This window comes from Salvelinus alpinus, chromosome 3, assembly GCF_045679555.1.
Source record: "Salvelinus alpinus chromosome 3, SLU_Salpinus.1, whole genome shotgun sequence".
NCBI lineage: Eukaryota > Metazoa > Chordata > Actinopteri > Salmoniformes > Salmonidae > Salvelinus > Salvelinus alpinus.
The window spans coordinates 23,121,866-23,136,351 of NC_092088.1; the positions used below are offsets into that span (position 1 = coordinate 23,121,866).

The 14,486-nt window shown below is 41.4% G+C and overlaps 1 protein-coding gene and 1 pseudogene across 1 annotated transcript; one reads left to right on the forward strand and one right to left on the reverse strand.

Moving 5' to 3' along the window:
* The first annotated feature begins 662 nt into the window (after nt 1-662).
* Nucleotides 663-5,063, forward strand: csf3a (colony stimulating factor 3 (granulocyte) a). Its single transcript, XM_071392123.1, has 5 exons — nt 663-753; nt 1,277-1,461; nt 1,878-1,988; nt 2,220-2,360; nt 2,482-5,063. Exons 1-5 carry the CDS (start codon nt 738-740, stop codon nt 2,674-2,676), a joined length of 648 nt encoding a protein of 215 aa, XP_071248224.1. The 5' UTR covers nt 663-737; the 3' UTR covers nt 2,677-5,063.
* A 2,898-nt stretch (nt 5,064-7,961) lies between these two features.
* LOC139569789 (mediator of RNA polymerase II transcription subunit 24-like) overlaps nt 7,962-14,486 on the reverse strand; it is a 32,414-nt pseudogene continuing 25,889 nt past the window's right edge.

Genomic DNA, 14,486 nt, shown 5'->3' on the forward strand with positions numbered 1-14,486 from the left:
GACATCAATAAGGGATCAACGTTTTCACCTGGTCAGTCTATGTCATGGAAAGAGCAGGTGTTCTTAATGTTTTGTACACTCAGTGTATGTCAGGACAGTTCTGTTTCATTGGGCTTTCCAGTTACGTATGTTTTCCTCTAACATTGCCCGAGGACAGACTCAGTTTTTGGAATGTAGGAATTCCAGATAGTAATTTTTTCCTCCAGAATTTAATGACTTCAATATTCCTCAGAAAATCTGCTGGTCTACACAGCTTTTCCTAACCAAAATCATAAAATCTATGTAATATATGAACATTAAGTTATTATTAATGTCATTTGTCATAATTTGCCAACCCAGGCTCCATTGTCACTTAACACTGCTGCCAAATTATAACACCATGCCAACACATTTTAAAAATATGTGTTTTAGATGGTCAAGTTGTTTCAAGATCCTTTTCATGTTCATATTACTATACATGTACTATGTATGTATTCAATTAAAATGTGTCTATAATTCAGCCCATTCAATTGCATTATTTTTACACTTCCAACAACACTTTCACTACAAAGGATACTACAAAGAAACGTTGACTGATTCAACTCGATACTGTACAACTAGTATTGTGATAGAAAGGGAATTCCCATCAACTAGTATAAATATAGTGGGTAAAGGATATGATGGTATCTAACAACTTGCGTTCACTGGTCGGTCAATTGTATCAGCAAATTCCTTGAAGTGTCATCAACCCAAAGGCAATGAACATTCTGATAGGTGAGTAGTACAAGTCCCTCCTTCACTGCTGGTAGACTGACTGACTGCACAACAACTGAATATGAGAAAGAATGCAACAAGTAAAGTAAAATGTGGAATATATTCTGGTAGACAATTTATTAGATGGACAGCTATTAAACGACAAAAATGTAAAATTAGGGTGTTTCAACTTTTTAGTTCAGACAAAAGTTATTTCAGAGAAAGAAGGATACTTCAGACCAAGTCAAATAGCTGATGGAATCAAGGCTATCATTGAGTTATCACTGTAAAAGATAGTTTGAAGTTATAGCTATGGATTTATTTTTAAAGGTGCAGGTATTTTTGACAGGGGTTCCTGTTCCTCTGATGCTATTTTTAACTAGGTTATACTCACCGGGTTGTGTGTAATTTGCTAGGGCAAAGGGGACAGATATTGCATATTCATATCAACCAATGACCACAGTTTCATCACATCCCCCGACTTCTACATTGCGTTAAACTGGAGGTTCGGAAGCTATAACAGAGGCGACGTTGTTCTCTACAGTTTTCGCCATTCTCTGCAACATGGCCAGCTACGGTCAAAGCGCACCGATCTTGGAGTATTCTGGCGAAGCGGGTCAACTAGTCGACGATCCAGAATTCAACCTGTCCGTAGAAAACAGCCAGAGTTTGATCGAAAAGGTGTTGAATGCTATTCCTGAGACGCACACATCGTGCATTCATTCTGAGGTAAGTGGATCGGCCTCGGCTAAGCCCACTAACGTTACTTCTGCCCGTGGCAGGCTGTACCAGACAGTACCGTTCATGTATCTGTGGGGAGAGTGAGCTGTATAGGCCTAATACAATCAGATGTATTATCATTCTCCATATTACATGACATTTATATTTAATAGCATACACAAGCCTTGAATAAGCTATTACCATTCTGGACGATGTTTTTATGTCTATGGTGATCTGTGCGTGCACAAAAAAATGGCACTTGTAGCCTATATAGGCCTACTATTACGCACAACATGTATACATTTTTGATAGGTGGAATCAGTTATTTTAGTTGGAAATTACACTCAGTTTAGATAAGCATTTAATGGACGTACAATGTTCTAATTCTAAACATTGGTTTTCTAATCATGTCTTTTGGCTCTCAGACCCTGATTCTTAACTCGAGCAGTGAGAACAGGAAACTACAATACCTGGCGATCAACCTTGGCATCCCCTCTGCTCCCACACTCAAAGCCTTGACAGATAACTTTACTTTGGTGAGCATCAGACTCTGCACTACAGCCTCTATGCCTAATTCACGTGAATATGAAGACCAGGTTCAGGATGAAATATGTTACTACCTGGAGCCTATAGTACTATAGTGACGGCCAGACCTGCCCAGGAACAACTCCAGGCCCGGATTAGAAACTATAAGAAATATGGCATCTGAAAATGATATCAGCCCTAGAAACAAGGCATTGCTTTGACATTTGAGGTCTCTCCATCAGGAGACCTGTCTGAGACGTATGTCAGAGGGACTACAGATGCACCAGGACCTGCTAAGAGCTGTCGTACAACGCCTGGCCAACACAGAGAAAATCACTGCACTACTGACTGATATCAGAGATCTCCGCATCCAGATCAACAGGGTGAGGCTCCCTGTAAAACTACTTATACACCATGCACGCATACACAGTATTATAAAATCCATTGGATTCAAATACTGTTCATACATAAATGCTGATTGATTAGAGTTCTGTGTATCTCCAGATGCTGAAAGTGGTCCAAGTGGCGGAGAGCCCGGTGGCGGTGCAGCCCACAGCCACAAGCCTGGCCTCTCATCTCACTGGGGACTATGAGGTTCAGGTAGCCACACATCTGACTCTGGTGCAGCTCCAAAGCTTTGGCCAGGACATAGTCCGCAGTCTAAGGAACATAGCCCAAGCAAATGGGGAGAGGGATTGATCCAAAACTGACTTGAAATTGCCATGTTTTTATGGTGATCTATTTTTTTACATTTATTTATGATCTATTTATTATTTAGTCTATTTATGATTAGATGTGTATTTATAAAATGCTTAAAATATAATTTAAATGTTTTTTTACACGTTGCAATTACAGTGCATTTGGAAAGTATTCAGACCCCTTGACTTTTTCCAGATTTTGTTACAGTACAGCCTTATTCTAAAATGGATTAAATCGTTTCCCCCCCCTCAAATCTACACATATAATACTCCATAATGACAGAGCAAAAACAGGTTTTTAGAATTTTTAGCAAATGTATATTTTGGAGCGGCGGGTAGCCTAGTGGTTAGAGCATTGGGCCAGTAACCGAAAGGTTGCTAGATCGAATCCCAGAGCTATAAAAGGTAAAAATCTGTCATTTTGCCCCTAAACAAGGCACTGTTCCTAGGCCATCATTGTAAATTAGAAATTGTTCTTAAATTTATTTAACTAGGCAAGTCAGTAAAAAAATAATAATAATACGGAAATATCACATTTACATAAGTATTCAGACCCTTTACTCAGTATGTTGTTGAATCACTGTTGGCAGTGATTACAGCCTAGAGTCTTCTGGGGTATGACACTACAAGCTTGGCACACCTGTACTCCCAATCTTCTCTGCAGATCCTCTCAAGCTCTGTCAGGTTGGATGGGGAGCGTCGCTGCACAGCTATTTTCAGGTCTCCAGAGATGTTCGATCGTGTTCAAATCCGGGCTCTGGCTGGGCCACTCAAGGTCATTCAGAGACTTGTCCCGAAGCCACTCCTGTGTTGTCTTGGCTGTGTGCTTAGAGTTGTTGTCCTGTTGGAAGGTGAACCTTCTCCCCAGTCTGAGTTCCCGAGTGCTCTGGAGCAGGTTTTTAAATAATTAATTTAAAATAATTATTAAGTAATTTGCTCTGTTCATCTTTTCCGTGATCCTGACTAGTCTCCCAGTCCCTGCCGCTGAAAAACATCCCCACAGCATGATGCTGCCACCACCATGCTGCACCGTAGGGATAGTGCCAGGTTTCCTCCAGACGGGACGCTTGGCATTCAGGCCAAAGAGTTCAATCTTGGTTTCATTAGATCAGAGAATCTTGTTTCTCAGTCAGAGACCTTTATGTGCCTTTTGGCAAACTACACATGGGCTGTCATGTGCCTTTTACTGAGGAGTGGCTTCCGCCTGGCCACTCTACCATAAAGGCCTGATTGGTGGAGTGCTGCAGAGATGGTTGTCCTTCTGGAAGGTTCTCTTATCTCCACAGGGAAACTCTGGAGCTCTGTCAGAGTGACCATCGGGTTCTTGGTCACCTCCTTGACCAAGGCCCTTCGCCCCCGATTGCTCGGTTTGGCCAGGCGGCCAGCTCTAGGAAGTCTTGGTGGTTCCAAACTTATTCCATTTAAGAACGATGGAGGCCACTGTGTTCTTGGGGACCTTCAATGCTGCAGACATTCACCTCAGGATTCACCTGAGCTCAATTTCAAGTCTCATAGCAAAGGGTTTTAATACTTATGTACATTTTTGGGGGGGGTCACAAGTCCTCCGAATCATGACCTGCCAATCCGCGCTCCTTAACAGCTGCCCGCTTATCCCGGGAAACCAGCCGCACCAATGTGTCGGAGGAAACACCGCTCATTTGACCACCGAAGTCAGCCTGCAGGAGCCCGGCCCGCCACAAGGAGTCACTAGAGTGTGATAAGCCAAGTAAAGCCCCCCCGGCCAGAACTGCCAATTGTGCACCGTCCTATGGGACTCCCGGTCACGGCCAGTTGTGACATAGCCTGGGATCAAACCTGGGTCTGTAGTGACACCTAAAGCACCTTAGATCGCTGCGCCACTCGGGAGGCTTTGTTTTTTATTTTGTATAAATTAGCAAACATTTCTAAAAACCTGTTTTCGCTTTGTCATTATGGGGTATTGTTTGTAGATAAATGTAATCCATTTTAGAATAAAGCTGTAACATAACAAAATGTGGAGAAAGAGAAGGGGTCTGAATACCTTCCAAATGCACTGCAAGCCTACTCAATTATTCACCTGTATGTTTTGTGAGCAACCCTTGTAGTAAGCTTCATAAGCTGTTATCAACTTTTGTCCCAGAGTGTCATTGAGGAAGTTTTTTTTTTTTAGGGGTTATACATGAATCCACCATTTGTATTTCATAAGTTCTTTGAAAATGTACTGTTTTTACAGAGACAATTGCTTGCAAGTATCTGTATGTTATACTTCATTTTGGAGTTATTGGTACATTTTATTTCGTCAAATGCAATGCATTAGCGCTCACCAAATATAGACTGAACAAAAATAAACATGTAAAGTGTTCGTCCCATGTTTCATGAGCTGAAATAAAAGAACCCAAAAATGTTCAATATGCACAAAAAGCTTCTTTCTCAATTTTGTTTTGTTTACATCCCTGTTAGTGATAGTTTTTCCTTTACCAAGATAATCCATCCACCTGAGAGGTGTGGCATACCAAGAAGCTGATTAAACAGCATGATCATTACATAGGTGTACCTTGTGCTGGGAACAATACAAGGCCACTCGGAAATGTGCAGTTTTGTCACACAACACAATGCTACAGATGGCTCAAGTTGAGAGAACATGCAATTGGCATGCTGACTGCAGGAATGTCCACCAGAGTCTGTTTGCCAGAGAATTGAATGTACATTTTTCGACCATAAGCCACCTCCCCGTTAGGGTTTAGAGAATGTGGCAGTACATCCAACCGGCCTCACAACCGCAGACCACGTGCAGCGCGTCGTGTGGGCAAGAGGTTTGATGTTGTCAACGTTGTGAACAGAATACCCAATGGTGGCTGTGTGTTTATGGTATGGGCAGGCATAAGTTACGGACAATGAACACAATTGCATTTTAGCGATGGCACTTTGAATGAACAGAGATATCGTGATGAGATCCTGAGACCCATTGTGCCATTCATCTGCTGCCATCACATCTTTCAGCATTATAATACACGGCCCCATGTCGAAAGGATCTGTACACAATTCCTGGAAGCTGTCTCAGTTCTTCCATGGCCTGCATACTCACCAGACATGTCACACATTGAGCATTTTGGGATGCTCTGGATCGACATATGACAGCGTGTTCCAGTTCTTGCCAATATCCAGCAACTTCGCACAGCCATTGAAGAAGAGTGGGACAACATTCCACAGGCTACAATCAACAGCCTGTTCAAACTCTATGCAAAGGAGATGTGTCACACTGCATGAGGCAAACGGTGGTCACACCAGATACAGACTGGTTTTCTGATCTACACCTTAAAAAATATACATATTTCTTAAGGTATCTGTGACCAACGGATGCATATCTGTATTCCCAGTCATGTGAAATCCATAGATTAGGGCCTAATGAATTTATTTCAATTGACTGATTTCCTTATATGAACTGTAACTTGTTGCATGTTTCATTATATTTTTGTTAAGTATAATTACAAAAATGAGGTTTGCAATGACCAAATATGGTAGGACAAGGGTTGTCTAGTAAAAGCAGTTGTTCCTTAAAAGCCTTGTGTCTAGATGCTTGGTTGACCGTCTACAGAGGAAATGAAGGATTATTAGACAGTGAGTAAGCATCTTCTGTGAACCCGAAAGTAACATTTAGACTGTTACGTCTAATGACATCACTTACTCCCCCCCATCCAGAGATTTCATTTAGGAAGTTATGCAAGGCTAGATGACCGATAAGCACGAGCTCACTAAGAATCAAGAGTGGGGTGTTCCTTCAAAAGCCCGGGGAATATCATTCAGAGAGCCTCACACCACCATGTGACAGTGAAGAGGTTGAACATGTGGGATTATGGTTACTGTGGTCGTGTTCATTTGGCATCAAACGGAAGAAAATGGTCTGAAACAGGGATTAACTACCAATAACAAAAGCTTATTTTCATTTTCAGTTGCAAAACGTTTTGCTATGATGTGCCCTAAAGAATACGGCCCTTTATGTCTCAAAACAATGCCATGTGATCATCCGTCATGGGTAAGGCCCTGTGTTTTGGTTATTCATGTCATATGACCTAGGTTTTTTCCTTATCCAGAAATGAGAATAAGACACAACATCTGAGGATGGTGCTGGACCATCTGACTTAAAGCTTTATCAAACTGTCCCCTTTTTATAAGGTTAAAATCCAGGTCATGTGACGTGATTAAACAAAACACAGGGCCCTAGTGATGGGATAGTGACATTCAGTAGCCATATGTTTGATAACGACAAAAACAAAGCAAGCAAAGGGAGGAAGTCACTGTAAACAATGTTACAGGTAGGTAACCTATTACTCCCGCTTCAGTAAAAGACCCAGAGTTGCCTCTGCTGCAGAGGACAAGTTTATTAGAGTTAACTGCACTTCAGATTGCAGTCCAAATAAACGCTTCACAGAGTTCAAGTAACAGACATCTCTAAATCAACTGTTCAGAGGAGACTGCGTGAATCAGGCCTTCATGGTGAAATTGCTGCAAAGAAACCACTACTAAAGGACACCAATAAGAAGAAGAGACTTGCTTGGGCCAAGAAACACGAGCAATGGACATTAGACCGGTGGAAATCTGTTCTTTGGTCTGATGAGTCCATATTTGAGATTTTTGGTTCCAACCGCCATGTCTTTGTGAGACGCAGAGTAGGTGAACGGATGATCTCCGCATGAGTGGTTCCCACCGTGAAGCATGGAAGAGGAGGTATGATGGTGTGGGGGTGTTTTACTGGTGAAACTGTCTGGGATTTATTTAGAATTCAAGGCACACCTAACCAGCATGGCTACCACAGCATTCTGCAGCAATAAGACATCCCATCTGGTTTGTGTTTAGTGGGACTATCATTTTTTTTCTCAAAAGAACAATGACCCAACACACCTCCAGGCTGTGTAAGGGCTATTTGACCAAGAAGGAGTGATGGAGTGCTGCATCAGATGACCTGGCCTCCACAATCACCTGACCTCAACCCAATTGAGATGGTTTGGGATGAGTTGGACCGCAGAGTGAAGGTATAGCAGCCAAAAAGTGATACGCATATGTGGGAACTCCTTCAAGACTGTTGGAAAAGCATTCCAGGTGAAGCTGGTTGAGAGAATGCCAAGAGTGTGCAAAGCTGTCATCAAGGCAAAGGGTGGCTACTTTGAAGAATCTAAAATCTAAAATATATTTTGATTGGTTTAACACTTTTTTGCTTACTACATAATTCCATATGTTATTTCATAGTTTTGATGTCTTCACTATTATTCACAATGTAGAAAATAGTAAAAATAAAGAAAAACCCTTGAATGAGTAGGTGTCCAAACTTTTTACTGGTACTGTATATACTTTCTATTTAAGTGAAAATATTAGAATTCTGAAAAATAAATCAGCATACTGAAAAACACCTATAAAATATCTGAAATTAATTTAGAAGGTATTAATTTCATGAGGCGTTATTATAAAGATGACAATATGTACACTTTTTATGAATACTGATTCCAAGATTGTGAAAACATTTAATTTTACAGTTTTGTATTACTGACCATAGAGACTATTGAAATGAAAAACCATAGAGACAATCAAAATGAAAGAAAACCTACATTCAAATGAATGATGAAGCAATCAGGATTACATAACAGTTGTTAACCAACTTCGGAGTATCGTGAAACTGGCATTTCTATGCCAAAGTGATGAAACACCATCTACGCGGAGTCCCAAGCTTTGAAGGGTGAATCCTAACTTCCACTTGGTCAAATCTTCTCTTAGTCATGCATTAGTGTCAATGTGATACTAAGTAAAATGCTGATTTATGTGTGAAGCTGGTTCCGCCCCTGAGTGACTGGGGAAATAGAATTCATGGAGAAGGCAGAGGTGGGTGAGCTGAGCCCTGGGAACCATCAGGGGTCTATAAGGCTAAGCTGGCCTTTGCTGCTACGCTCCTCCCCAAGGGCAGAGTCAGGTCAGTGATGCCCAGGACCACCTTTGGTTTGGCCAGTGCAGGAAGCTTCACCAGCTCTGAGACCTGGGGGTGGGCAGACAGACAGACAGACAGACAGACAGGACACACACGTCTTACCAGCTGTGGCATTCTCCAGATTCTATCTAATTATATACAGTTGAAGTCGGAAGTTCACATACACTTAGGTTGGAGTCATTAAAACTCGTTTTTCAACCACTCCACAAATTTCTTGTTAACAAACTACAGTTTTGGCAAGTCGGTTAGGACATCTACTTGTGCATGACACAAGTAATTTTCCCAACAATTGTTTACAAATTATTTCACTTATAATTCACTGTATCACAATTCCAGTGAGTCAGAAGTTTACATACACTAAGTTGACTGTGCCTTTAAACAGCTTGGAAAATTCCAGAAAATGATGTCATGGCTTTAGAAGCTTCTGAAAGGCTAATTGACATAATTTGAGTCAATTGGAGGTGTGCCTGTGGATGTATTTCAAGGCCTACCATCAAACTCAGTGCCTCTTTGCTTGACATCATGGGAAATTCAAAAGAAATCAGCCAAGATATCAGAAAAAAAATTGTCCTTGGGAGCAATTTCCAAATGCCTGAAGGTACCACGTTCATCTGTACAAACAATAGCACGCAAGTATAAACACCATGGGACCACGCAGCCGTCATACCGCTCAGGAAGGAGACGCGTTCTGTCTCCTAGAGATTAACGTACTTAAGTGTGAAAAGTGCAAATCAATCCGAGAACAACAGCAAAGGACCTTGTGAAGATGCTGGAGGAAACAGGTACAAAAGATTCTATATCCACGGTAAAACGAGTCCTATATCGACATAACCTGAAAGGCCGTTCAGCAAGGAAGAAGGCACTGCTCCAAAACCGCCATAAAAAAGCCAGACTACAGTTTGCAACTGCACATGGGGACAAAGATCGTACTTTTTGTAGAAATGTCCTCTGGTCTGATGAAACAAAAATGGAACTGTTTGGCCATAATGATCATCGTTATGTTTGGAGGAAAAAGGGGGAGGCTTGCAAGCCGAAGAACACCATCCCAACCGTGAAGCATGGGGGTGGCAGCATCATGTTGTGGGGGTGCTTTGCTGCAGGAGGGACTGGTGCACTTCACAAAATAGATGGCATCATGAGGATGGAAAATTATGTGGATATATTGAAGCAACATCTCAAGACATCAGTCAGGAAGTGAAAGCTCTGTCGCAAATGGATCGACCAAATGGACCCAAGCGTACTTCCAAAGTTGTGGCAAAATGGCCTAAGGACAACACAGTCAAGGTATTGGAGTGGCCATCACAAAGCCCTGACCTCAATCCTATAGAAAATGTGTGGGCAGAACTGAAAAAGTGTGTGCGAGCAAGGAGGCCTACAAACCTGACTCAGTTACACCAGCTCTGTCAGTAGGAATTGTTACTAGGATTAAATGGCAGGAATTGTGAAAACTGAGTTTAAATGTATTTGGCTGAGGTGTATGTAAACGTCCGAAATAATACAATAATAATACAAAAACTTTAAAATAATACAACTCAATAAAAGTACAAACAAAGAAACAAGAGGAATGAGAGTTTTTTATTTATTTAAATCATACATTAAAAGCATCATTATAAAAGTGTGGATGTAAGAACGAGGTCAGCTAGAGACTTGGGGCCAGATGTACTAAGATTTTAAAAAAACATAGAAGGTAGAAATGGTAAAATTATCATTATCAAAAAAACAAACAAAAAAAAACTCATCATTGCAGGAATATGTCTCCCCAGAATGTGTTGAGTAAAAATACCATGTCAGAGGTCACATTTCTTACCAAAGTTGCTTAGAACTAACAATCAACTGTTATCACTACATAACTACTCTCCTTCCCCTAGACTACCACAGTTCATCACACCCACGGTCAACTCCCCTCTCTCCCACTCACCATGGTGAAAGGCATGAACTGCAAGATGCTCCCGCAGCTGCCCTGTTCCAAGAACTCCACACACTCCTTCATGAAGCTCTGCACAAACTGGGTGTGTGGCCCCGCCCTCTTGGAGCCCAGGACGGATGAGAGCAGCAGGAACAGGTTGGCTTTAGAGGGAGAACGAGAGAGAGCAAAGTGGATGTACTAGAGACGAGGGGACAGATTTAGTAAGAGTTAAAAAATAAAATAAATGTAATCACATTTTAGTCATTTAGCAGACGCTCTTATCCAGAGCGACTTAATCAAACATATAAGCTAGAATGAAATCGTTATGAGAAGCACTAAAACATTAAAGGCATGCCCTGGTAAGCCACAATACCTAATAGATGCTAAAAGGTTTGAGACCGGCGCATGGTTCTAACCTAGGATGAGGTTGAGAGGGTCCCTCATGTTGACCGTGTGGAGCTGGGAGGCCGACAGGGAGGTGGACATGGAGCGGTCACCTACAACACAACCACGGGAGACAGGGAAAGATTAAAGGTCATTATAGTGACAATCAACAGGAATGGAGAAAGAGGAAAAAGTGTCTTCATTAGCAAAGTCAAGAGAGTAGGGGGGTTATTGTGGTTCATAGGCAGCCAAGGTTAAAGACCCCATATGGAAGTTGTCAGTGAGTACGGTAACATGCACACAATATTACGATTATTGTGAAGTCAGATTAATATACTGAACAAAAATATAAATGCAACCATTTCAAAGTTTTTACTGAGTTATAGTTCCTATTAGGAAATCAGTCAATTGAAATAAATTAATTAGGCCCTAATCTATGGATTTCACATGACTGGGAATACAGATACTGTATGTATCTGTTGGTAACAATAAAAGGTAGGGGTGTGGATAACATTAAAAAAATAAAATAATCTGTATCCAGTGTGACCACCGTTTGCCTCATGCAGCACGACACCTCCTTCGCATAGAGTTGATCAGGCTGTTGATTGTTGTCCTACTCCTCTTCAAAGGGTGGGCGACGTTGCTGAATATTGGCGGGAAGTGGAACACACGGCCGTACAAGTCGATCCAGAGCATCCCAAACATGCTCAATGTGTGACATGTCTGGTGAGTATGCAGGCCATGGAAGAACTGGGACATTTTCAGCTTCGAGGAATTGTGTACAGATGGGGCCGTGCATTACGCTGAAACATGTGGTGATGGCGGTGGATGAATGGCACAACATCACTGTGCATTCAAATTGCCATTGATAAAACCCAATTGTGTTCGTTTTCCGTAGTTTATGCCTGCTCATACCATAATCCCGCCACCACCATGGGGCACTCCGTTCACAACATTATCAGAAAATCGCTCGCCCACACGACCCCATAAACGCTGTCTGCCATCTGCCTGGTACAATTGAAACTGGGATTAATTCGTGAAGAGCACACCTCTAGCGTGCCAGTGACCATCGAAGGTGAGCATTTGCCCACTGAAGTCGGTTATGACGCCAAACTGCAGTCATGTCAAGACCCTGGTGAGGATGACGAGCACGCAGCTTCCCAAAGACTATTTCTGACAGTGTGCAGAAATTCTTCGGTTGTGCAAACCCACAGTTTCATCAACTGTCCGGATGGCTGGTCTCAGACGATCCCCACAGGTGAAGAAGCCGGATGTGGAGGTCCTGGGTTGGCGTGGTTACATGTGGTCTGCAGTTGTGAGGCCAGTTGGACGTACTGCCAAATTCTCTAAAATGAAGTTGGAGGCTGCATATTGTCGAGAAATTAACATTAAATTCTCTGGCAACAGCTCTCTGGTGGACATTCCTGCAATCAGCATGCCAATTGCACGCTCCCTCAAATCTTGAGACATCTGTGGCATTGTCTAGTGTGGTCAAAACGGCACATGTTAGAGTGGCTTTTTATTGTCCCCAGCACAAGGTGCACCTGTGTAATGATCATGCTGTTGAATCAGCTTCTTGATATGCCACACCTGTCAGGTGGATGGATTATCTTGGCAAAGGAGAAATGCTCACTAACAGCAATGTAAACAAATTTCTGTACAACACTTGTGAGAAATAAGCTTTTTGTGCATAAGTAAAATTTCTGGGATCTTTTATTTCTGCTCACGAAACATGGGCCCAACACTTTACATGTTGTGTTTATTTTTGCAAGAAGAATGACTTCCCTAATAATCTTGTTTACATGGACACATCTGAAATCAGGCTACCTGACGGGACTTTGATAAATGCCGAAAATAGCCAATAAACAAACGTTCTACCACAGCAACCATGTTATTTCTGTGACACAGAGTTCGGACACAAAGTTTATATGTGAAAACTATTTCTAAAATGCATACTCAGTTTTCCTGAACTCACTTCACTCGCGCAAAAGAAGGAAGCTCACGATGCTCGTGCTAACACATGCGCTGATCAAATACACCGCTGTAACTCTGATTAAGGCGTCAACATGTCCTAGTAAATCGAAAGATTGCGCAGAAAACCAGGTGTTTTAATTGGCGTATGCTTACTTCGATTATGATCGTACACCGATTAAGATAAGCAGAGTAAGGCGTTTATATGACTAATGCCATACTCGGCCTACTGTCAGTTTAAAATCAAATTATTAGTGTGCATGTAAATCAACTCAGTGTATTTTGGTGTCACTGCTCTTGCATAACTTTATTCAAAGAATCTCTTTACTTCTCAATCCTCTAATTTGCCCTACATTGAGTCGTCACTAGTTATTACAGCCACAAAGTCATAATTATGGCTAAACCCCACCTTATTTCTACAATTTATCTAATTAAAATCAGATTTTAAACCTACCTAATCCTAACCTTATTCACACAGCTAACCTTAAGAGATAGCCAATTTTGACTTGTGGCAACTAGTGTTAACACCCGAAGTTTTCACTGGTCCTCTTCCCTTATGGATTTCGATTTAAGTACTGGTGTAAGAAATTAAAACATTTCTTATCATATGAGTGAGTCTATGAGGACACTTCCTCCTATTTCAAGTCCATAGCGGGGAAAGAGAAGTTTCCAAATGACCTTGTTCCATCCACTATACATACACATGACATCCCACTTAATTTAAAGTGCGTGTTTTTCCAAAATGTTATTCTACACCACCTTTTTGCACACTGGGTTTGTACCTGACACTAATTAGTCCACTAAACCTCGTCGTTCAACAGAAGTGTGCTATTGCTTTCCAGAGTAATGCAATATACTGTGTGATTAGACGCAGGGAAGTTTCGTTTCTATACAGAATGGCCACGATTGCTCAAATTTCAAACTGTACTCCGTGATCAGAGTTTTGCGCCCACGGCAGGTTTAAAATCATGTTACGGCAAGTAAATTACACTTACCTAGTGGAGCTTTTAGAATTGCCCATTTCACCCTGGTGACATGGGGGAAAAAAGTATCCCTTTTTCTTTCGATATGAAAACAGTTGTTTATGTTTAGAGAACTTGTGTCTACTTGCAGTTGATGGTGGTTCAGAACCCTACTCTGTCTTAACCTTCATGGAATCTGGGTGAATGCAGTCAACCCCTAAGGCACAGTAAAAAGTAAAACGCTACACTGCCCTTTACATTTTTTCACATTTTGCTACCTTAAAATTACATCTATAAAAAGGTATTAAATTACAGATTTTTCATACAGATCTGCACAACCAACTCCACATTTTCAAAGTGAAAGAAAGTTATAGAAAATGTTCCAAATTAAAAAATAAATAATTATCATAATTGGATAACTCTCCATTAAGATTCTACCAACTTTGCACAACTCTTAGGGAAACATATATTCATTATTTTTGTCAAAATTGTTCAAGCTGATTCAATTTGGTTGGGAATGATTAATGGGCAGCAATATTCAAACCTTGTCTCTGATTTTCAAGCACATTTAAGTCAGGACTGAGACTAAACAACTCATGAACACATATTGGAAATCCATTCTGGTGTGTTTTTGG